Source organism: Uloborus diversus, chromosome 10 (assembly GCF_026930045.1).
Source record: "Uloborus diversus isolate 005 chromosome 10, Udiv.v.3.1, whole genome shotgun sequence".
Taxonomy (NCBI): Eukaryota; Metazoa; Arthropoda; class Arachnida; order Araneae; family Uloboridae; genus Uloborus; species Uloborus diversus.
Window position 1 is genome coordinate 91,945,363 of NC_072740.1, and position 25,302 is coordinate 91,970,664.

The 25,302-nt window shown below is 33.6% G+C and overlaps 1 protein-coding gene across 1 annotated transcript in view; it reads right to left on the reverse strand.

Moving 5' to 3' along the window:
- Positions 1-9,801: 9,801 nt before the first annotated feature.
- LOC129231346 (arylsulfatase B-like) overlaps positions 9,802-25,302 on the reverse strand; it is a 65,598-nt gene continuing 50,097 nt past the window's right edge. Inside the window, exons 9-11 of the mRNA XM_054865639.1 lie at positions 15,454-15,710; positions 11,827-12,141; positions 9,802-10,283 (exon numbers count right to left, since the gene is read on the reverse strand). Coding sequence (XP_054721614.1) covers positions 10,128-10,283; positions 11,827-12,141; positions 15,454-15,710 — 728 coding nt within the window. The 3' untranslated portion in view covers positions 9,802-10,127. The remainder of the gene's footprint in view (positions 10,284-11,826; positions 12,142-15,453; positions 15,711-25,302) is intronic.

Genomic DNA, 25,302 nt, shown 5'->3' on the forward strand with positions numbered 1-25,302 from the left:
CGCCCTCCGCAGTTTTCTGCTATAATCAAAAACGTTTCCCGTATAGCAAGAAAGTAAGAGTCGACGCATGCGCAGCTCACAATTTTATAGTCCAGCAGCAAATCTAAACTGAAACTTTCGAAAGCACGCAATGAAAACAAGTGCTGACTCATGTATGCGAAGTAACACTCATCAAGGGGATTAGTAGAAGTTTTGTTCCTCGCATGAATTCACTGAAGATAATTCTAAAGTCTTATATTTTCTTGCATATGTATCGTCATAAGATTGAATTTGAAGCTATGTCACTTATTTTTAAGTACGAAGTGCAAATTCTCGACGCATGCTCGCGGAAGGAATACAAACTGAAATTGAAAACCAAATAACTACCGAGAGGACGCCATGTAAATTCATTGCGTCGCATAACTTGTGTAGGTAATTTACTTTTTTCTTGGATACTTTTCTTCTTTCTACCAAATGGGTAATTTTTGTTGGCAGAATTTTATTCTGTCATAAAAATCACCTTTTTGGTGACCAAAGCCTGCAAAAGACCACCACCGACGAATAGGTAAGTCGCTTTGCAACTCTATTACTTTAAAGAGATTTAGTTCATATAAATCTCGTTAAAAAAAAAACTATTTTCTTCAGTATTATTTTTTCGTTGTGAACTATTGCAATTTGAAAATATTTTACATTACATAGAACACATATTTAAAGTGCAAGTGTGTCTAGTTTTATTCTGTAAAATTTATGAATTGAAGATTATAAAAAAATTTAAATATGTGTTATTGTGTACTTTGTTTTTATGTGTCAATCTCAGTTAATATTTGGCTATGTATCAAGCATTATGAATTAAATGTTATAATATGCAAATTGTCAGGTTTGATAGTTCGTCTTTAAGGTTGCATGTTTTCATTCTCTTGTAAACAGTGTAGCTAGATTGTATGAAGTAAAAAAAAAAAAAAAACTATCTCTTGTAAATAGGAACATAGTGCTTCAGTATTATCTAAATGACGATATCTCTTTAAATATTTGCATTAACGAAACGCTTTAAATTAGTTAAATGTGTATTAATTTATTTAACAAATAGATACATATATGTATTTAAAAGTGTCTTCATTTTTTTTCGTTTTACGAGCCTCAATTTTACCAAAAGCAAAAAAAAAAAAAAAAAAAAAAAAGACTTAATAAAATAATTTTGTATTTTTACACCATATTAAAGTATTTGACTTATAATTTATATGATACTTTGATTTATAATGTATGTGATACTTTGATTTATAATGTATATGATGTTGCTTTTTCAAGGGGGGGTGGGCGCTTCATAGCATTTTATGGGTGCACCATCACTTTTATGGTGGGGGAGGGGTTATTCTCGTATATATGAAATGGAATAATCATGTAATAGAGTTCAATGTTTTAATAAATAAAATATATAATGCATTTTGCGCACACTGTAAAAATAAAATCAGTAACCTATTTTGAATAAGTATTTATATTTGTGATGAGCTGGAAAAGGGCAAGAACAGAAGAATAAACCCGAATGGTTCCAGCAGGGGGACTTGGTGTCATATTTAAATTCATCAATTTCTCTGTTGGTACTTTTCGGTACACTTTGTTCGTCAGAGAAATTGACTTGAGGTGAACGAATTCCGGAACGCGAAGGGTAGGTAGGTCCTGTCAAATTTTATCCGAAGATAAAAGCTATCAAGTTTGATACAAGATATGTTTTTAAGTTCTGCATTAAAAATACAATATGTTGATAGTTTTGTCTTGAAAATATTGAGAGAAAAACTGAAGTTTAAGATTGTTTAACAAACAATCCCCACTTTTCAGAAGGTACCCCCCACTCCAATTCCCCGACGATTTTGTGATTAGGAATGAAACTAATAGATTACTTCATAATTTTTCAAAAATTTATAACTGTGCATATGTTATGCTGTTAACCATGCTATTTGTCATTATAAATTCCAAAAAAAAAAAAAAAAAATCCACGAATAATTCTAAAATTGCTTGTATTATTGCTCTTAGATATGAAAGAATTGAAACTGATATGGTATGCAATACTATAATAAAGAATTATGTTTTAGAAAAAATCACGGAAAAAGGATTCCGAAATTCTCGGAAACGTTTTTGAAAATTGTTTGGAGAATTCCGAAATACTCGGAAACGTTTTCGAAACTTTCATGAACCACAGCTGCACAGAATACTCAGAAACATTTCTGGAAATTACGGAAAGAGGATTCCGAAATACTCAGAAACGTTTCTGAAAATTACAGAAAGAGGATTCCGAAATACTCAGACACGTTTCTGGACATTACAGAAAGAGGATTCCGAAATACTCAGACACGTTTCTGGACATTACAGAAAGAGGATTCCGAAATACTCAGAAACGTTTTTGAAACTTTCATGAACCACAGCTGCACGACATACTCAGAAACGTTTCCGGATTTTTTTTACAGTGTATCTTTGTGAAAAAGTTTTCTGAATTGCTACAAGTTGCATGAATGCAGACTTTTCACTGTTGTGAAAAATGTTTTTAGCTACCGGTTTAAAGATTGACTGAGCGTGTTTAATTAGTATATCACACCTTAAAATACAATCGGCGATGATTAAATGATAGTAGTTAAATGCATGCAATTTAATTTAACGAATACAAAATCTATTTTTTGACATTCTTATTTTTTTTAACTCTCCCCTTCCAATAACATTAAATCCTGCAGGGTCACCGAAATCTAACGAGTCGAAACGTAATTTTTAATTTTTCACTACTTACTACTTTAGATATGCACTACTTATTGATTTTTAGCTCTTTCCCAATACCTACACTACTTACACGCGTAAACGAGTGACTGGACCAGACTTGAAAAAAATCGCCTTCCCTCCTGTTTGCGTTTTTTGTGTTACCTGGTTTCATCTGTTACAGGTGCTCGCGTATATATGTACTCCCTTAGCAATAAAAATCGATCCGTTTTTTGCTTTTAAATGCTCTTTTTCTTTAACAAACTCTTGTTTTCAGTTGTTCAGTGTATGCGAGTGTTATTGCTATTTGTAAGCTTTTTGCATGCGAGTCATTCTCCAGAAAATGTAACTTTTGAGCGCAAATATTTTTCAATTTCGAAACCTTTTGTTTTCTTTTTTTTTTTTTTTTCATTCTTACATGAAAGTGTTACCTACTAAAAGTAACCATAAACAATGGCCTAGCTAAGTTCCAGTTATTTTACTCATAAATTGAAAAAATAAAAATAAAAATAAAAAATGCCTTGCTCACGGAAATAGAAAAGGAAAAAACTTTTAATGTTTAAAAATCGAGGCCAATTCAATATTAAAGTTGTAATGCTGTTACTTGTACGAAAAATGAGCTTTTTTAATGATTAGAACGAATATAATATTAAGCTCTCTTAATTAAAGCACGTCTTAATTAGTAGTTATCCTTTAAGTTCAAAGGCACTGTTTTTAAAAGTTTGAGACACTTGTGAAAAGGCATAATATATATATATATATATATATATATATATATATATATATATATATATATATATATATATACTTTTAATTATACAAGTTGTTAAGCATCATAAACAGTCACACAAGGTGTGTGACATGCCACGGAGGTTAGAATTCTTTGTGACCAAAAATCTAGGAGGTATTAGAGTTCAAAGTTATAGCTTACAGCGACGGCGTAGAAAATGAGTTTGGAATATATACTCTTCTCAAAAGAATGGTGCACATTGTATGAGTAAATAAAAAATAAAATACAAACTATGTTTTTATTTTTATTGCTATTGAAAAATAAATGTAATGATACGTGAAACCTACTGCTAAATCTCGTGCAGTTCGAAAAAAACGCTCTATTTACACACTTGTAATTGAACTCTTCTTAGCTTCTACATTTTCCTCCGAAATATTTAAAAGAGCTCAAGTATAAAGTGATAAAAGTCACAAAATGCTGCATTTCATATCCGGTGAATATTGGTCTTACAAATGTCAATTTTTTGTGTTAGTATTATTTTTCGGAATTTCACAAAAGAATTTTCAATAATGTTGTTTTCACATATTAAAAATTTCAAAGCATTCCATCTACATGCTTCATTTAATAAAACATTTATCTTGTGCTAAAATTTATGCGTCGCACTGTAGCATGATCCATACATTAAAGGAGTATTTTCAATCTCGTGGATATCATGTGCTACTTGTTTGCATGGAAGGTTTGAACAATTAAGGTAAAGCACCGGTAGTGACCTGTGCTTCAGTAATGACCACTTCAAGTTTACTTTTGTACTTTGGAGAAAGAAATGAACAATAATAATGTGATTTTTTTTTTTTTTTTTTTTTTGTGCACTTAATATGCAACTATCGTATTGGATCAATTTTATTCATCAGTTATTTGAATTTAAAGTAAATAATGTAAATACTTCGGATGGGAGAATGTCAGATGACCACTACTGAAATTTTCAGATTTTGGAGTAGCCATTGATGGATCAAATTTAAGATTTGAGAAAAAATTGATAACAATTAAACAAATTGAAATTCTGGCATTTTTAGAAATTTCGAAGATTTAGAAAGCGTTGGGCAAAAAACACTCATTGAGTTTCAAGAGGAGAATTAATAAGTTAGACCTACACTGTTAAAAAAAAACTGAAAATTCAGGTAGTTTTCTGACTGATTTTAACAGAATATTTCCGTAATGCTTCAAAATGTATTTTTTCCTTACAAAAACGTAAACATCTCGACGAAAACGGAATTTTTCCATTTCTAGGGTTGCCGCTGTGCTGTACTTTGCTCCGATTAGTCTTCAAGTCATGATAAACATCACTTATTAATAGTGCTTATTAATCGCACTGTTACATTTTGCTAATTAAAAGCATATTTAGAATTACAACTCAGATGCTGTAGACAAAATAGATAGCTTGCTATTTCATGTCTGGAGAGTAATATACTCGTATGTCGAAATTGTTGATACGCCTTTGCGTTTTGTAGGTTTGGAAAAATGTTCGCGCCATTTTTAGACAGGCAGATGTGTTTTGATCGCCCTGGTGATTTGATGTGGGTTTTATTGAGTCAGTATTAGAATATTTTTGTGGTTTTAATATTTTGCTCAATACTTTGAACAATTCTATTCGTTAGTCATATTGTGTACTCTAGCAGTGAGAATAGTTTAAGGATCTCGTGTTATCAATTTAAAATAAAGCCTATTGGATTAGCTGTATCCAGATGCATTTAGCACCGCTGGTCATATGTAAGTGTTGTTGAATATCTTTGTACATGTTAATATACAAATGTATTTTCCTTGTTAATATGCATTTGATAGAATTCCGATGATAGTTTATTTAGAATTTATACAACTATTATAGAGTTATATTTTATTGCTCTTACGCATTCTTGAAAGTCATTAATACGCTAAATGCCATTTCGTATCTATACCGGAGATTATCGTAGTGTGCGAGCAAGATAGGAAAAATCACTCAGTTTTTTTTTGGGGGGGGGGGGGGGATTCGCTTCACAGTTTGGAATACTGAAAGTAACTATTTTAAATCTCTAAATAAAGGTGTATTGTTGATCTTTGATATATACAATGAAAGTTTTGGCAACAATAAGTACTTAATTTAATTTATTAAGATCTTATCCAACAACTTATTTGAGATTATTGCAAGTATCTTGGAAAAACAGTTCGGGTAAAACGAACTGATTGATATTGATATATGCTTAAGTAATAATGATTATGTACTAAAAATCTATGTTGCGATTCCAATGAGTGAAAAATTTGGATATCATTGGGGGGGGGGGGGGGGGAGGATGTAGCATCTGAACCAAAAATTCTTCACGTGCATGTCAATGATTCTGTTTTTAAACACAATAGATATGCGGTACTCTCTATCAGGTATATTATTATATGATAAAGTCAACCTGTTTTTAATAGCATTTTATTTGACATATTCCGCAAATAAAAATATCACATTTTTCATGTATGTTTTTCCATGCCACCCCAGACAATGTACGACGAAGGGAATATCGAACAGTATCAGCAGGGATAATTGGTGTCCTATTCAAATCCATCAATTTTTCTGCTAGTACTATTTGATTAATTTGACTCATCTGAAGTTGATAAAAAAAGTTTTGGTCAGCAAATGGATGTTTGGTATGTTAGGTAAGTTTTCTCTCCAGATGTTAATTTAAAAAATCTTTGAGTAACAAATGCAAATAAAAAAAAAGTAATAATTTTAGAACAGTTAACTATATCTGTATTATACACTGCTCAAAAAAATTAGGGGAGCACACTATTTTAACGAAATTGAGAAAAACATTATTCCGGAAACTAATTTCCAATAAAGCCTCCATGTTTTTAGGAAACACGAGAATAAAACGTAAATTTCGGAAGCAAATCAACGTTTCTGTCGTAAAAAGCAGAAAAAGGATATAAGTGCAGAAATCGTGATTTAACAGAAGCTCATTTTTTCACTGTTTGAGCGGTAAAATTCAACCGTTCATTGTTTTTTTGATTGGAAAATGCCACGACACTGTAATTTACCGGATTCCATGGCTTGACGTTTTATCGGGGGACTGGAATCCGGGTAAACACAAAGAGCTGGTGCAGACGATGTTGAAGAGTTATAATTTCATGTTAGTTTCACTATTCTAGAGGAGTAAAGTTTCCAGTCAAATGTTTTCTGCTTCTTTTTTGCTACATTGCATCTTAATACACTTGTATACTTCATTTTATGCCTTTGCAAGGCTACCTTACAACGGTTTCTTCACTTTTCTCTGATTTCTCCATTGCTCCCCTAATTGTTTTGAGCAGTGTATATCACTAGTCGACCCGTGCGGAACTCCGCACTGTGCTTCGAATCGTTTCATAAGGTATTTCGCTCTTTAAGAATTTCAAAGGAAGAACATTATGAAGAAGAACCGAAAAAAAAGTAAGCGCAGAAGAGAAGGCATGTAATTTAAAGACATCAGTAGCAAAACCTCGTTAAAAACAACGTTGTGATAATTTGATCATCGCTCACCTTTTGGTCGTACATATTTTCAATTCAAACATAAATATCATGTAAAAAAACAGGTTGTGGCAAACAGAGTCCTGCCCATGTGAGCATCTGACGGGAAAAAAAAGAAGTATTAAAGAGATATTTATTGGCACGGATTCGAATTGGCGCCATTCTGAGTAACAACCCGACACCCCAACAAACCTAGCAATTGCTCCTTCCTTTTCGAAAGCTATTCATTGAAGGAATGCGTAGTAAAAAACAGCAAAAAAGCTTTTTGCCAATAATAATAATAATAATAATAAGATCATGCTTCTATGTTTTGTCATTAACTAGCATGATACGATTTAAAATTATTCGAAAAGCATGGAATTTGATTAAAGAATGACGAAGATCTCACGTAGCGATTGAAACGAACATTCTAGAGAAGTAATAAATTAGATTGAAAATAAGTGTTTTTATCTTTGAATATTGAACTATTTCACATAGAAGGTTGCTTTAATATTTACGGCTTAAATGCCCGCACATGTTTCTCTTTTAATCGAACACTTAAAATTCAAAACCAAAACCAGTTGAACTGAGTCCGTTTTTTAAGTGTAATTTTTCGAACGTAGACAAAATGTATTTTTTTTTTCAGCAGAAAGCAGAGGAGTAGAAAATTATTTCTTGCTAATGAAGTTGATAATAATTTTAATGCTTTCTATCGTATTCGCGCGAATAAAAAATTAAAGGTTTACTGGGTGAAACTCGTAGTTTTAATTTGGCGTAGTATTTTTTCATTTGTACAAAAGGTCGAACACTGCTATTAGAAACATCTACATTTCAGCATACAATGAAAATGTTTTTCTGCACAAAAAGGATTTTCTTTTGGTAAATCTAATACTTTTTTATGCTTACATTATGCTGAGTGGTCTGGATGTAGTCAAAGCTTAAAAAAAGGAAAAACACTCTTCGATTAACAGTCAACGTATCCGAATGATAACTATAGCCTGCATAAAGGAGTCGAAACACCAAGTAGCAATCCCACTGCATTTATTTTATTACGTTTGTATATTATGAGTACATGTAATGCGTAATACTAATATAAATTTGATATTCTTTCGGACAGCCCAAACTTGCCCGAAGTTCGAATAGTTTATAGCCGAACGTTCTACCGAAAAAAACTTATCAATTTAACCGAACAACTAAGTCCAGTGCTTTTAAGCTTTATTAAAATATGAACACACACACACAGGCTATTTTTTTTTTTTTTTTTTTTTGCTGAAAGCGACGTAAAAAATGGAAAACTGCATTAGAACTTTGCTTTTAAAAAATGCATAAGAACTACAGGCAGCATCAAGGTTTTGAAACAGCAAGGGGCGTTTTCGAAAACTTGATTTTTCGACCGTAAGTCTATTTTTCTTCATTAGCCAGCCTGATAAGTTTTAAAATGAGAAGGGAATAATATATAAGATCAGATATTGAAGAAACATTTTTTTATTCTTGAAAATTTTTACAATTTGTTACCGCAGGCTGCTTGAACCGTTATGACTTAGATGGCAGCACGTGTTCATCATTTAACAGAACGGTTAAAATACAAAATAAATTGAACTATCCTCTATGCTCTTGTTTAAGCGTAGCTTTTCGAATGTAGTAAAAATGTGATAAGCTATTTGTTTTTTTGCAAAAAGAAGAAAAATTATATATTTTACCCTTCAAATTGAGGTAGTAATTTTTTTATTTGTACAAAGAGTCAAAAGCTCATTAGAAGAATATATATTTTAATATACGATTTATTATTTTTTTTCTGAACAAAAAACAATTCTATTGTAGTCTGAAATCTTAAACCAGTTACTTATATTTTCGCTTACATTATGCTTTAATTTTCTTACCAGAGCCAAAGCTAAAAAAGAAAAAAAAAAAAAAACCGCACAATTCCGAAGTAATTTAGCACCAAGTCACTTCAAGTTTCCATATCAGCAAGGAGCGTTTCCTTCTCATTTATTCTATTCCTTCATAGTCGTTATTCACTTAATTAAGTGTTCATGTAATGCGCGATATTGCTCTAATTTTTTGTTGCAGATTGTCCGGACGTGGGCCCGAACGCGCATTCTCCTGGTTACGAAGATAACGCTCTGCCGATCAAGCTATTCAGCTCTGTCGGTCATAGCGCAAATTAAAGTTATAAGTTTAACCGAAAACCTCATTCTGGTTTTTTAAAACAGGTTTTTCGGCTGAAAAAAACAATTTTTAGATCGTGGGTCTATTTTTCGTCAGTAGCCAGCACCATAAGCTTTAAAATAAGGTGTAAATCAAAGAAATCGATCAAGAATTGAGGAAAATCTGGCGTAGAAACCAAAATCAGGCTACAGAAATAATATATAAGGATTTTAAAGAACTAAATTTTTAATGAAACGAAAAGTCAATACTTGACATAACTTTTTAAATATTTTTTGAAAATAAAATCTTTTTACTTAAATACGGGAAAGTGAGAAATTGAAAAAATATCGCAATGAAAAAATAAGGAACGTAAATTCTGTTAAAACACAGAAAGATCGTAAATGAACGGAAAAATAAGAAATGGAATTTTCGTTCAGTCACGAGAAATTTATAAACGGAAAACTACAACTATGGAGAAATAAGAAATGGAACTTCTGTTAAATCACGGAAAGTCATTGAACGTAAACGTAATATTTACGGCAACTTTGCTGCCGGTACTTTCTCCGTTATTTTCAGGAAATTTTTTTAACAGTGTACAGTTTAAAAATGTACTTCACACTGGCCACTACTAGTACGCTTTAAACCTTGAAGTGGCCACTGCTGGTGTTTTACCTTAATTGTCAAAATTGAGTGGTTAGCCAAGTAAATCACAAAAATATTTTTATTGCACACACATTAAATTCACACAATAATAAACATAGTTCTTAATATAATAAAAGTAGATTTTCTGAGTCCCAGGAAAGTTTTATGATGATATTTACACATGTATGTTGTCTTACTACACTATTATAGCGTTCAATTATCAGCAACTAATTAATTACATAGTATTTCAAGCTTCATTGCACAGGTTGATGAACTACAAATGGATAATATAGTTGCACTGTCACTGTGCAAATACATCATCCCGTATGGTGAAGGATTATATTCTGATGTTGAGAAATATTTTGAGCTGACTTTTGAAAAATAATGTCACTCAAATTTGTCGTTACATGAAGTCTTTGATTTCCAAGGAACCCAAGAGTAACCATGATATTTAGGATTCGCACATGAATCTATAGGCTGATTCGCTATTGGCACAGATTTAAGTCTATAGTACTCCAATGTTTCCTTCAATTCTGCAACAATCTGAGGAAAAAGAAAAAATAGTTTTTCATTGAATATTTTTGCATATGATAGATTTTATAATTTTTTAATAAAAGAATAAGGGCTGGCCATATAAATGACATCTCACTTGTTTTCAACAATTTTGACCCTCCCCCTCCTAACACTTCGTCACAAAATGTTACACTTTATCATACTTCTCCTTGTCCCAAACTGTCACGAATTCCTTACCCTCTCGCTCCTCTCAATGCATGACATCATTTGTGGATAGCCCAGTTAATAAGATGGCTGCACCGAACAAGGCCATAAAGATCAATTAGGCCACATCATCCCCCTCCCACATTTTTTGATGTAGAATAGTCAAAAAAAAAATCGCTAGATTGTTATTTTACCGTCATTAGAAAGCCTAACTGATGATTAAGAATTTGCAACAGGCAGTTTGCTATCTAAAGGCAAAAGTATAGCAAAAGTTATTCCAAAACAGTCTTCTCAAAATTACCTGATCTTATATTACAGTAAATATAGTTTACTAGTATAAAAAGTTGTTAATTCTTCTAGAAAGCCTAGTTTATGTAGTTGATATCGAAAAAGAAAGATGCCGCTGTGTACCGTCATTTTTCCTGTGTTTTTATAACCCTAGAAAAGTACATTGCAACCCAATAAGATCATGACTGGCCTTATCAGGACTCCGGTGTCCTTATTAAAACACCGAAGGATGGGGTGAACGTTATCATCTTCTGCTACATATGCAGCACGTGTGTGCACGAACTGTGAGCATGAGTGAACGAAAAACAGGAAATAACGACTTATCATTACCTGCATATGACGATTGATTTTTCTTCTTTCCATTGAAAAAAATGTAGAATTTTTGATAATGTTTTGAGTTTATCAAATGTGCTTTAATGTGTTTTTATACTGATAATAAAGAATATTTCTTTTTTTTTTAGTTTGATGTTCCTTTTTTACATTTTTTCGGAGTCTACCTTATTGTCTAAAAGGTGATGGCTGGGACCACTAGGTCACTTGACATAGAATTACTCAACAACGTAATATCACTTTCACAACTGAAATGTTTTGGAAACGTGATAAAAGATTAATGACCATCAAGGGATTAATTAAAATTTAAAACCTTGAACTTAACAAACAGAATATGTGTGGCTTCACTGTTTTCATCATCAAACTAAAGCGACAGTGAACATTTCATTTCAGGTGCATAATGCTCACGATCATTCAATTTTACAACTGAAATACCCTAAAAAGAAAATAAGATTGTATTCATGACTGTATAGAGATGTTTTTACCAATACAGTGCATCCTGTAAAGTTGACCAACCTTGTAAGTTTAACGCCTGTGTGTGTTGACCGCTTTTTTCAGGTACAGAATTAGTCCTTTATCATATCATAAGCCTCTATAAGTTGACCACTTGTTTAAGTTGATCACTAATGTAACGCACCGCAAGTGGTCAACTTAGGTTTCACTGCACTAAACAGTCTTTGAAATGTAATTAGATGTAAAAGGTATTGAAACATTGCAAAGCTATCAAAGTTTGATCTAATAGTTTACTTACCTCTGGTTCAAAAGCTGCTATATTATTATATTCACAAGGATCTTCTTCCACATTAAAGAGACATGCTTCCAGATCAAGGTTGCATTCTCTGAACACATTACATCCACAATCTACAATCACAGGACAAATGCAATTTCCAATATTTTCCTCGAATTTATCATGCTTTTCATCGCATGTCCTGATATATTTTCCAGTTTTCTGCGAGTTTTTCTGAAAGTTTATTGGCGGGCTACAGAAATGGTCAAAGGATTTCTTGCCATAGTTTTTCAGCAAAATACGTTGAATCAAAGATTTCTGAGCACTTTCTTTATATACCTACAAAAGATTAGAACAATCAACAAGAGAAACAGTTGCCACTTAAAAATTTCTATTTTTTAAGTATAATCATGGCAGAGAAAGCTAGATTTTTGTTCTTCTCATTGCTGTGTACGCAAACAAGCTTTGAAATTCCCACATTTCAATTTTCATTAACATATGCTACTTCTGGCGGCCACCGGCTAAGCTATTCACGAAGACATATTTTAACTTCAGAAATAGTACGGTCATTAAGTCATGCAGTTTTGTGCAAACTTTTTGTATGTTTGTCGATCCACAAATTCTAGACGTTTTGTTTTGAAGATGGTTTTAAACCGACAGAGGGTGATCTAAATTAGGTTACATTACGTTGTTTGACATTTTGTGTTTGTGTGTGTGAAAGAGAGAGAGAGAGAATTTGTGGATCACAAGAAAATGATGGGTGGAAAAGCACTGATTTCATTTCAACTGGAGAGACTCAGCTAAGTATTTACTTATTAAATAAATAATTTCTAAACGTGAAAGTGATTATTTAAAATAATTTTGACCGAGGTACAATGTTATCTTTGCCTAGCTAATAACACTAGACAGCATGAAAAATGTCGTTTAAGTTGAAATAAGTGTTTTTTGGTTTATTTTTGGCTGAAAATAAAAGAATCTGTAATTATTTTTTGATTACCATGCACGATTTATCCTCAAAACCCATACTTTTCGTATTTTTTCAGAAATTTCTAGCGGCCCCCAAACAATGACTTAAGAGAAAAGACTTCATGATTGGCACCAAAACCATGGCACATAAACCACTTGTAACAAGAAACACGTTTTATAAAACCAAAGTCAATCAGAATGCCCAATCTGCTGATAATAATTGGCTTGCTACAAGTTTACTAAATTTCAAGTTACAAAATCATACAAATAAGCAATTATAAAGTATAAGTTAATGATTATAAAGTTTAAGATACTAAAAATTAAGTATGCGCATTTTACAAGTTAAGCCAAACACAAGCTCTTCGAAATCCATATTTAGCAAAGTATTCGAGATTCATACAAAAATTGGTATGCTGTGGTCCATAATGAGTTTTATCGTTAATCGTTACTGAGGGATAGAGGAGAAATCAAACTTAATTCCTTAAAACAGCAGCATCATACTTCAAAAATAATGACAGGGTTTAAACTTTAATTGGTATACGAATAGATTTCATAAAAATCTAACACTTAAAACAGTAGTTACTTCAAAAATAATGACAGGGTTTAAACGTAAATTGGCATACGAATCGATTTCATAAAAATCTAGCCCTGATTATAAGTGCAACGTCTAACCAAGTTGACCTAGTCATTGGTAGTGCATTTTATCACTTTTCAAATTTTAGTTTATCCGATCATTCTCGGGTTATCACGGTTACCGCGGATAAGCAAATTCACGGATAATCGACAAAATAGGTAAAAAATGATACTAGTGTATACAATAGCATAACAAAATCAAGAGCCTTGGCATACATTCAAACTATAGCTAGAATGGTAACAGTGTTTGTAAAAAATTTTGACCGCCGCTTACTTGAATCAAGTTTTTCCAAATTGTTTTGATTCAATTAAGTGGCTGATTCAATAAAGCAAAAATGAGTAAGTTTTTTTATCACTCTGAAATTCTACTTACAATTTAGGAGAACTTTATTAAGTTCTAAGGAAAACAAAATAAAGTATTATTAAAAGTATGTCGTTCACTCAAAGTATTGATCCTTTGATTATTTAAATAATTGTATCGTAAAACAGTATGAAAAAGCAATTACAAAATTCAAAATCTGCTTCAGGAACTGAATAGTTCTGTTGTTGATTGCTAAAAATAGGTAATATTGAATTTAGGCACTCTTTATTCAACGTTATAAAATTACCTATTGGTCCTCAGAGTCCACGCGCTTCGTTGCTCCAATGTCAACGCAAGCGGGGATAAAGCCTAGAGCGCAGAAGTCCCGTCCCGTCGATATCATGCGCCTCTCTATCATACTGGTTTTCCTCGGCTGGGCTTTGCCCCGGAAAACTCTCTAAAAGTGTGCAATATTTTGGCACCCCCTCCCCCCTCTTTTCTCTATTTTCAGTTAAAGAAAATCACTTTACTAACAGAAAGTAAAGAAAAAATGATTGCGCTGATTCACTACGTATTTCTGGGAAATGGTGAGTGACATACGCGTTATTTATTTAAGCGGCGTGTTTTATTCAAATATCCGGCTATTTTTATTGTTAAAGCTAGATTTCGTTCTGTTTTTGAGGATTTGATTTATTAAAGTGACTGATTTAATCAGCCACTGATTCAATTATCCGGTGCTCACTGTATTTGCACCAACTAAAAAAGGATCGATCATTATTGCAAATGGATTACATACATACACGAGAAAATGATGCAAACTGATTTCCTGAAGTATCTCGAGAGCGGTTACAAGAAAAAGCTTAGGAAAGGAAGGGAGAAGGGATTTCTTTCGAACAAGACTGGTCCGATCACTCGTTTATGCGCGCAAGTACTGTAAATCTAAAACTCAGTTGTGTAGATCCAACAATCAGGTTTCGACGATCATGGAAGGTTTGATGCTATTAGGAGGAAATGGGAAGAAGGGGGGGGGGAATAGAAATGTCTAAAAATAGATTTGGAACTTGTTGGGTAAACATGTGTGCCTTCATCCACATTTTGTTAATCACCGGCGAAATTATTATTTTTTATTTTTATGTGAAAGGCTGCGGATGATCCGCCCCGCAGATAAGCCGCCCGTGCATAGTTGAGAGTTTATTCGGGGTCAGAGTTTCAATTCTTAGGGCCAACAACAAACGTAAAAGATAAACCTTTCATTTCTTACAACTTGACCTCTTACAATGACACTGTCAAACTTCAGAAAATGCATTTGATTAGAGGGCAAATATACCCCGGTTGATGCTAAACCCTTATAGCGACAACGCGAGGGTGGGGAGGTGAAACAACCGACTTTATTTCGCTTTACCACGATTCCCATTTCTGAAGAATTTAGGCAAGGAATGGAACGAAAATTGGTCGATTGATAGATCGTAACCAGGGGCGTGCACAGAAATTTTGGGGCCCGTCACAAATTTTTCGCCCCCTCCATATTGTTTACCAATATATTTTCCGCCTAGTTTTAAAAATATGGGCCCTCTTCAGACTCGGGCCCGGGCCAGCAGGTGTCCCTTCTCTCCCCCCCCCCCCCCCGTGCATGCCCCTGATCGTGACAAAGACTTTCAACAGATGAAGTTTGAGATAACTTTTCTTTTTCAACAGATGCTTAAAACTGTACTTAAGAAATATATGAAAACGAAAAAATACAGCTAATGTACCTGTTTATGCATTTTGAGTTCATCTTCAGTAAAGTCATCACCATATGTAGGCTTGCCTTCTTTGTTAAACCAAGTATCAAGAAGACCATCGAAGCAAGTTCCCTTCACTAATTTGTATTTTCCTTTTCGAATTCCATCTATTTTCCACTTTGGATCAATATTTAGTAAAATCTCATTCCTCTTTGACGTACCTCCACAACATATTGATGACCATTGATTGAAGCCATCTATATCCTGAAGTTCTGCTGGGTTTCCTCCTGATAAGCAAGAAGTACAACTTGTAATGAGTACGGAATAAAGTTTAATCAGAAGGTCATAATTCGAATGTAACAGCCATTTTTCGTAAAACATTTAAAATTAAAATGTTCCAGGGAATCATCTTTTATCCGAAGTCTAATTATCTGGGTAGTACCAAGATAAACAACTTTTTAATGCACAAATTTGCAACACATTACAGTTACGTGTTTCGAGATATCAAAGAATGCGTATTTAATGCAGAAAGTCGTGAGCTGTTGATACGAAATCATCCGACAAAATCAGCACTATGTTGAAATTTTGTGCATTTGTAACATTGTTTTTTTTTAACTGACGTATTAATTCCTTGGCTGAGCATTGCTGTGTTGAATTTTGTAAGGAATGAAACGAAAGAGAATTTTTATCTTTGAAACTGTTCGTTCCCTAACTTTTCGTGAAAGTAAACTCTTCATGTGTAGTATATAAATTAACAAATGCACTAAACCACCAGGAAGAGACTCAGTTACCTGACTCGTTTAATTGACTAAGTTGTCTCCAATCTAGACCATTGCAAACAACCTCTGCGACATTGAAGTATGATTGAAAGTTTCATATCTGTATCGCGGGATTCGATCAATCTTAACTCTGCAATGCCTGTAAATTTGTTCCTCGATTTAAAAAATGCATAGCATGAGCAACAATCGATCACTCTAAACAGTCGAATTGAAAAGAAATACCTATTCAACCTGTTCGTATTATATGGTTGCCAATTTACGAAACCAAACGGGTATAAAAGAAAAAATAAAATGAACGCAGAAAAAAATGAACGCATGCAAATTAAAAAGAATAAAAAACGTTATTCATGAATGGGTGAATCAATTTCAACAACTTTGAGGATATTATTTTAACAACTTTATGGATCATCAACACATGGAAAAATTATATAGATTTTTTATATGGGTCAAAAAATTAGAATAATCTATTCATTAAATGTGAATTTTAAAAAGTAACGAAAATAGTTGCATACCTGTTAACTGATAGTTTGTCACAAGTATTAAGCTTGGCGCCCGGACAATTTTACACCCCCTTAAAAACCTTTTATTGTTCAAAATGGGTCGTCAAGGAGGATAAATTGAGAAAAAACGAAGTTACGTATTGTATAGTTGCTTAAAGTTAGAAAACAAAACAATCCAACTCAATTCAAATGAACGTTTTAGAACGTTTTACGGTACGTAAGATTTCAAATTAATATAGAAGGACTGAGCAGCTAAAAAGTAACCGAAGTAAACGAGGTAGAAAAATTGTAACAACTGGTAGAGATGAAGCCAAATTAAAGTGAATCGTCAGAAATCGTTTTAAAAATGCCTCTTACGTCCATAAGTGTTGGAAAGAACTTACAGTTATCGTGTCCACGCCAACTACACTTGGATAGTTGCATAAATTGCAGTTGCAATTGTGAATCTACAAAGTAAGACTAAAGATAAACATGAAGCAGAAACGTGTACGACTCTCCTGGAGCAAAGAAAAGCTCATATAGGGGCAACAAAGTTCGAAAAGTATTATATTCAGTGATGAATCCTTTTTTGAAATATCTTTAAACAAAAAGGGTGTTCGGGTTTGGAGTTTAAAAAAATAAAACGTATGAGAAATCTTAAGTAAGACGTTCTCTCAAATTTGAGACATCCTTTTTGGTGTGTGGGTGTTTGAGGGCTGCTGGAATTGGACGCTTGTATGTATCTTAAAACAAAAAAATTAGTGACTTCCGCTATTTATCAATAATACTGCATGATACTTCATCTGAGGCACAGCAGTGACACATTTTGTCTTTCAGCAATTTTCTACTCCGTGTCACATCTTTAAGTCAACTCGTATATTTTAAACAGAAAGAGGAATTTCGGTATTAATCTGATCAAGCAATTCTACCGATCTCAAAACGATCAAGAATTTGTGATACCGTAAAATCTAAATAAAGCGGTTCAAGAACTGGTGCCCATCAACAAAATTGAGCTCGTTGCGTCATTGAAGAGAGTATGGAAACTGTCAGAAGCGATGGATGTAAATAGGTGGCAGAATCCGTATGTGAAAGGATTGAAGAATTGAATGAAGCAAAAAATAATGCATTTATAAGCATTGATAGTGTTTTTTTTTTTTTTGAAAATGTTTTTCCTCCTTCAATTTAAACATTCTAATTTTTTGACTCAATGTAAACTCTTATAACTATAAACTTTTAGATTATTCTGTCAAAGATTATTTTTAATTAACTATATTTGAAATGAAATGTACACTTTAAGGTCTAAGAAAGGTGGCACGTTCGTTTAAATACCTAATTTGCACTTATATTTGGTTAAAATAAACTTTTTTCCAAAACGTGAAAAATATTCTATTGTCTTGAATTTTGGTTGTAATATAGTTTGTTTTCATTTACCTCAATTAACTCTACCACTATTTTATGAGTCATTTAACAAATCTTGATTTGAAAAGAAAACGAGCTGATGTGTGCATCACATGACTTCCTTTTACTCCAATTTAATGTCTTTTCCCCATTACTGGCAATTTTAATGTGATTCAATAGTTTACTCTCTAAATATCACCAACAATGGCCACATTGAAACAGATTTGGAAAAAAAAAAAAAAAACGCCAAATTTGTCGCCAAGTTGGCGACCAAAAGACTGGCGATATATCGCAAAGTGTCCGCCATATTATAACACCACTTGAGTTTACATCGAAATGAACAATGATTTCCCCCCCCAAAAAAGGGGCAAAAGAAACCCCTTAAAAACACCCGAATGCAACCAAAAAGGGAGGTGCACAACTAGACTTCACTAGGAGTCTACGTACCAAATTTCAACTTTTTAGGACTTACCGTTTTTGAGTTATGCGACATACATACGCACATACATACATACAGACGTCACGAGAAAATTCGTTGTAATTAACTCGAGAATCGTCATTATGGATTTTTCGCGCGTCTATACGTTCTTAGGCACTTATCCACGTCTGGTCGAGTCGAAAAAAAAAAAAACTCAATATTCATTCAGGGGTGAGTAAAATAGAAATTAAGGTCGATTTTTGAGTGAAATTTTTTTCGCGAATACAATACTTCCTTTTTTGTAAAAGGAGGTAAAAACACTTCCATCAGAATAAAATATTTGTTCATCATTTGTAAAAAATATTTTTGCTTCGAAATACTATTTTCCGAAATGGAGTGGAAAAAATTCATATTCTCTTCTCATATCCCTCCCCCCCCCCCCGCCCCCATTTTACTAAGAGAGCTTTTTTTTTATTTGCCAAGAATTAATTCAGCAGAATCGTTAGCCAATGGTACGATTCTGCTGAACCGCTGCGGCATTTATTTCTTGGAATCGTACAAAAGAAGTTCTCCGATGGTGAGCGGACTTGGCTGGGTCGGAGTGGGAGAGACGAGTAACATATAATTTGAGCAGAAGGGTCTTGTGGAAGTTTTGGACCATGGAAATTACTCCCTGATTATTTCTCTGAAGCATTTTTTTTTTTTTTTTTTGCTGTGTAAGGATAATATTCAAGTTCTTGCATATGAAAGCCAGTGTGCACGTTGTGATCACAGGTGATCGTTGATTCAAAACGAACGTGGTGAAAATAAAAACTAATAGAATAAAAATAAACCGAGCTAGCGTTGAAAGTGCACGTTGGGGCAATTCCCCTTCCATCTCATTATTTTACTTTCCAAGACAGCATATCTTGCCTAGCAATTTCGCAGTTCTTGGAAAAGATTCCAATCTAATCATAGTGTTGCTTCACAAAGCAAATGGTTTCTGATGATTGTAAAAACTGTTGAATTCTGTTGAACGGCCGTATTTCACCATTTTTTTCTTCGCCTATGATCTTGAAGAAAAAATAAGTCCTTTTATAGCAGAGCAATATTTCATTTTTGCGTATCAAGTTCATTATATCACGAGAACTAAATAATGGGACATAGGATTTCTTATTTTTATTCAAAATATATTTTTAGGTCAGCGGCCAATATTCAAAGTCAAAGCATTACGCCAAGTCTTTTGCTCGCAAAAAACTAGTCTCAAATCTTTTGCTCGCAAAAAAACTAGTCTTACAAGGATGTCTTTAAATTTTTTCCAATAAGTATTGCATTGTGTCTCATATTTGTTGCACGCTCTTTTCGGCAAAAGGCCGGATCTCGCTTCGGGTTTTGGAGCGAGTCATTATGGGAAAGGATCAAAGTGCGAAAATTTCGGGCTCAAATCAGGGCCATCGCCAAGGGGAACTACACCTCCCCACCCCCTATGCCAATTTTTCAAAATTTGGGCCTGTAATTTCGTTTTAGTAATGAAAAAATAAAACAGGAAAAAACCTCCGCAGTCTGAAAAAAAAGTAATAATAAGTGATCGAGTAGAATAAAAGTGACAAAAAGTACTTTCTTGCAAAGTTTTGAAAGAAAAGGCAATCACTGAATTCTATTCTCCGTTTTCCATGAGAAGGCACTTGACTCCGCCTTCGTCACTTGGTATCCTATGATGACTCTCCGCCTTCGTCACGTGGTATTCGATGATTCTATTTCTCTGTTTTCGGTAGAATGCATATTCGCATCATAGCATTTTGTCGTAAAAGCAGCAGTTTTTAAAATGCAAGAATAACGAAAGCAGCAACAGACGAATGAAGCAAGTGAAGTAAAGGACACTACAACTTTTTTTTTTTTGCACATGAAAATGCACGCCAAAGTTAAGGTTGTCTAGTTGTCTCATCTTCAAGCAAAAGGATATATTTACCGATCATCCCGTGAGCTCAGCGTTCGAGAAGACGGGGCGAAGTGCCTTCTCGTGGAAAACGGACAATATTTAGGAACATCCAAGGTTTTAAGTTTCAAGTTAGTTCTAAGAGTTTAAACATAAAAAAACGAAAGTAAACCAAAATTATATCAAGAAATTGAGGAAGCACGATATTTAAAACAAAATCAGTACCCCTGAAGAGAATCACATGAGTTCAAAATGTTTAGCGTTTACATTCTGTCTAAGACCGAAATTTTTCCATTTCAACTAAATAAAAACGAGCTGATGTGTGCATCACATAACTTCCTTTTACTCCAATTTAATGTCATTTCCCCATTATTGGCAATTTTAATGTGATTCAATTGTTTACTCTCCAAATATCACCAACAGTGGCCAAATTGAAACCAAATATAAAATTTAAAAAAAAAGAAAAAAAATCGCCAAATTTTTCGCCAAGTTGGCAACAAAACTTGGCGACCAAAAGACTTGCGATATATCGCCAAGTGTCCGACAAATTATAACACCACTTGAGTTTACATCGAAATTAACAATGATTTCCCCCCCCCCCAAAAAGGGGCAAAAGACCCCCTTAGGGACATCCGAATGAAACCAAAAGGGAAGGTACACAACTAGGCCTCACTAGGAGTCTACGTACCAAATTTCAACTTTCTAGGACATACCGTTTTTAGAGGTATACGAGATACATACAAACATACGCATATACGCACATACATACGGACGTCACGAGAAAATTCGTCGTAATTAACTCGGGGGTCGTCAAAATGGATATTTCGGGTGTCTGTAGGTCCCAAGGCATATATCCACGTGTGGTCGGGTCGAAAAAAAAACTCAACATTCATTCGGGGGTGAGAAAAATAGAAATTAAGACCGACTTTTGAGTGAAAATTTTTTTGCGAATACAATACTTCCTTTTTTGTTAAAAGAAGTAATAACAGAATGGAAATTGAAAATTTCATTATTGGAAAACCAAAGACCTCAAATGATTTTGGAAAAGAAAAACTGGGGGAGGTTTTCTCACAACATTTTTATCGTTAATTTAATCAAATAAAAAAAGATAGGAACGTTATCAAGAAATGAGAGGGAGGGAGGACCGCGAACCCCATCTCCTATCACTTCATTTTACGCCACCTAACCTAGCGAGAGATTCTTAAACTGATTTTGGACGAGTTTTCGAACACCATTCCTTCCCAAAGAGCCTATCTTCATCAAAGATGATCAATAACTATGTGTTTAGGTCTTTGATTTCGATCACTCAGAAAGCGGTCCTACCTCATCATTAAAGATCGTCTAAAATTCCTTTTTTAGGACTTCGATTTGGAAAAACTCTGCAGGTCCCGAACCTCTAATTACCCAAAGATTGTCTAAAATTTCGTTTTTACGGTTTCCAAAAACATATTCAGGAAAGCCCCCGATCCCCCTGATTAATAATTGAACATCATCTAAAATTGCGTTTCTGGAATTTTCAACTTCGGAAAATTGTGAATGATGGGCCCTGAACCACTCCTCTGACTAACATTACCAAAGATCGTCTGAAACTACGTATTAACAACTAACTTTGAAAACTTTAAATGAGAACGTCTCCCACTTCCCCCTCTTTGCCAACATCATTAAAAGTTAGAGTCTTCAATTTAATTAAAGGGTTTGATTTTGGAATAATTACTGGGAAAAAGCTCTCGAAAACTCTTCCCTCTAATCTCATTGAAAGTCAAATAAAATCAATTTTCAGAATTTCCAGTCCCTTTAACGATATAAAAAATGCCCTACATTCCTACAATTGAGTTTTTTAGATTGTTCATTCACGAAACATTTGAAGGAGGGACCCCCGAATCTCTCCTCTCCAATATCTCCAAAGATCGTTCAAAGCTGCGTAGACCTATAATTTCGAAAACTTTTCGGGGTAAGAGATATAATAAAACAATTGTGTTTTTCAATTTTCAATTTCGAAAAATGGCAGGGGAAGTGCCACCGAATCTCTTCTCCACCTAACATTAGCAAAGATCTTCTAGAATGCCTTTTTCAGACCATACAAATTAGAAATACTAGATGACCCGTGCGGAACTCCGCACTGTTCTTCAAATCGTTTCATAAGGCATTTCGTTCTTTAAAAATTTCAAAGGAAGAACTTTATGAAAAGGAACCGAAAAAAAGTACACGGAAAAAGTAAGCGCACAAAAAAAGGCATGTAATTTAAAGACATCGGTAACAAAACCTCGTTAAAGATAACGTTGTGATAATTTGATCATCGCTCACCTTTTGGTTTTACGTAATTTCAATGCAAACATAAATATCATTAAAAGTGTGGCTGAGTAGGGACTTGTGAAAAAGCAGTAATTGTGCATGTGAAAAAACAGGTTGTGGCAAATACAGTCCTGCCCATGTGAGCATCTGACGGGAAAAAAAGAAACATTAAAGAGATATTTATTGGCACGGATTCGAATTGGCGCCATTCTGATTAACAGCACGACGCTCCAACAAACCTAGCATTGCGCCTTCCTTTTCGAATGCTATTCATTGAAGGAATGCGTAGTAAAAAACAGCAAAAAAGCTTTTTGCCGAAAGAAAGTAATCAGATTGTGCGTCTATGTTTTGTCACTAGGCAGCATGATACGACTCAAAATTATTCGTATAACATGGAATTTGATTAAAGAATGACGAATATCTCACGTAGCAATTGAAACAAACATTCTAGAGAAGTAGTAAATTCGATTGAAAAAATAAGTGTTTTTATTTTTGAAATTTTAACAATTTCCCATAGCAGGCTTCTTAAACCTATACGGCTTAAATGCCCGCACTTGTTTTTCTTTTAATCGAACACTGAAAATTCAAAACCGAAACCAGTTGAACTTAGTCTGTTTTTTACGTAATTTTTCGAACGTACACAAAATGCTTTTTTTTTTTTTTTCAGCCGAAAGCAGAGGAGTAGAAAATGATTTCTTACTAATGACGTTGATAATAATTTTAATGTTTTATATCGCATTCGCGCGAATAAAAAAGTAAGGTTTACTGGGTGAAACTCGTAGTTTCAATTTGGCCGGCGTATTTTTTTTTTTTTTTCATTTGTACAAAAGGTTGAACACTATTATTAGAAAAATCTACATTTCAGCTTACAATGAAAATGTTTTTCTGCACAAAAAGGATTCCCTTGAGGTAAATCTAATAATTTTTTGTTCTTACATTATGCTTAGTGGTCTGGACGGAGTCAAAGCTTTAAAAAAAAGGAAGAACACCCTTCGATTAACAGTCAACTTATCCGAATGATAACTGTAGCCTGCATAAAGGAGTCGAAACACCAAGTAGCATTCCCACTGCATTTATTTTATTACGTCTGTATGTTATGAGTACATGTAATGCGTAATACTAATATAAATTTGATTTTATGTCGGACAGCCCAAACTTGCCCGAAGTTCAGATAGTTTATAGCCGAACGCTCTACCGAAAAAAACTTATCAATTTAACCGAACAACTAAGTCCAGTGCTTTTAAGCTTTATTAAAATATGAACACACACACAGGCTTTTTTTTTTTTTTTTTTTGCGAAAGCAACGTAAAAAAAATGGAAAACTGCATTAGAACTTTGCTTTAAAAAAAACGCATAAGAACTACAGGCTGCATCAAGGTTTTGAAACAGCAATGGGCGTTTTTGAAAACTTGATTTTTCGACCGTAAGTCTATTTTTCGTCATTAGCCAGTCTGATAAGTTTTAAAATGAGAGGGGAATAATATATAAGATAAGATATTGAAGAAAAATGTTTTTATTTTTGAAAATTTTTACAATTTGTTACAGCAGGCTGCTTGAACCGTTAGAACTTAGATGGCAGCACGTGTTCATCATTTAACAGCACGGTTAAAATACAAAATAAATTGAACTATGCTCTTTTTAAGCGTATCTTTTCGAATGTAGTAAAAATGTGATAAGCTATTTGGTTTTTTTTTTTTTTTTTTGCAAAAAGAAGAAAAAATATATATTTTACCCTTCAAATTGAGGAAGTATTTTTTTTATTTGTTTAAAGAGTCAAAAACGCATTAGAAGAATATATATTTCAATATAAGATTTATTATTTTTTTCTGAACAAAAAACAATTCTATACTGTAGTCTGAAATCTTAACCCTGTTACTTATATTTTCGCTTACATTATGCTTTGATTTTCTTACCAGAGCCAAAGCTTTAAAAAAAAAAAAACATGCATTTCAGAAGTAATTTAGAACAAAATCACATTAAGTTTTCATCACAGCAAGGAGCGTTTCCTTCTCATATATTCTATTTCCTCATATTTGTTATTCACTTAATTAAGTGTTCATGTAATGCGCGATATTTCTCTAATTTTTTGATGCAGATTGTCCGGACGTGGGCCCGAACACGCATTCTCCTGGTTTCGAGGAGAACGCTCTGCCAATCAAGCTATTCAGCGCAGTCGGTCATGGTGCAAGTTAAAGTTATAAGTTTAACCGAAAACCTCATTCTGGTTCTTTAAAACACGTTTTTCGGCTGAAAAAAACAATTTTTAGACCATGGGTCTATTTTTCGTCAGTAGCCAGCACCATAAGCTTTAAAATAAGGTGTAAATCATAGAAATCGATCAAGAATTGAAGAAAATCTGGCGTAGAAACCAAAAACAGGCTACAGAAATAATATATAAGGATTTTCGAGATTAGCACACAAATCTCTTCTCCCCTTAACATCACCAAAACTCGTCCAAAACTGCGTTTTCAAAACTACAATTTTGAAAATTTTCTGGGGGAGAGTCCGAATTCCCTTCCCCTTTTTCCATAACAAAAAACGCGATCGATCGTGTTATCCTCATTACATTACTCTATTTCTTCGTGGTTATTATACTTA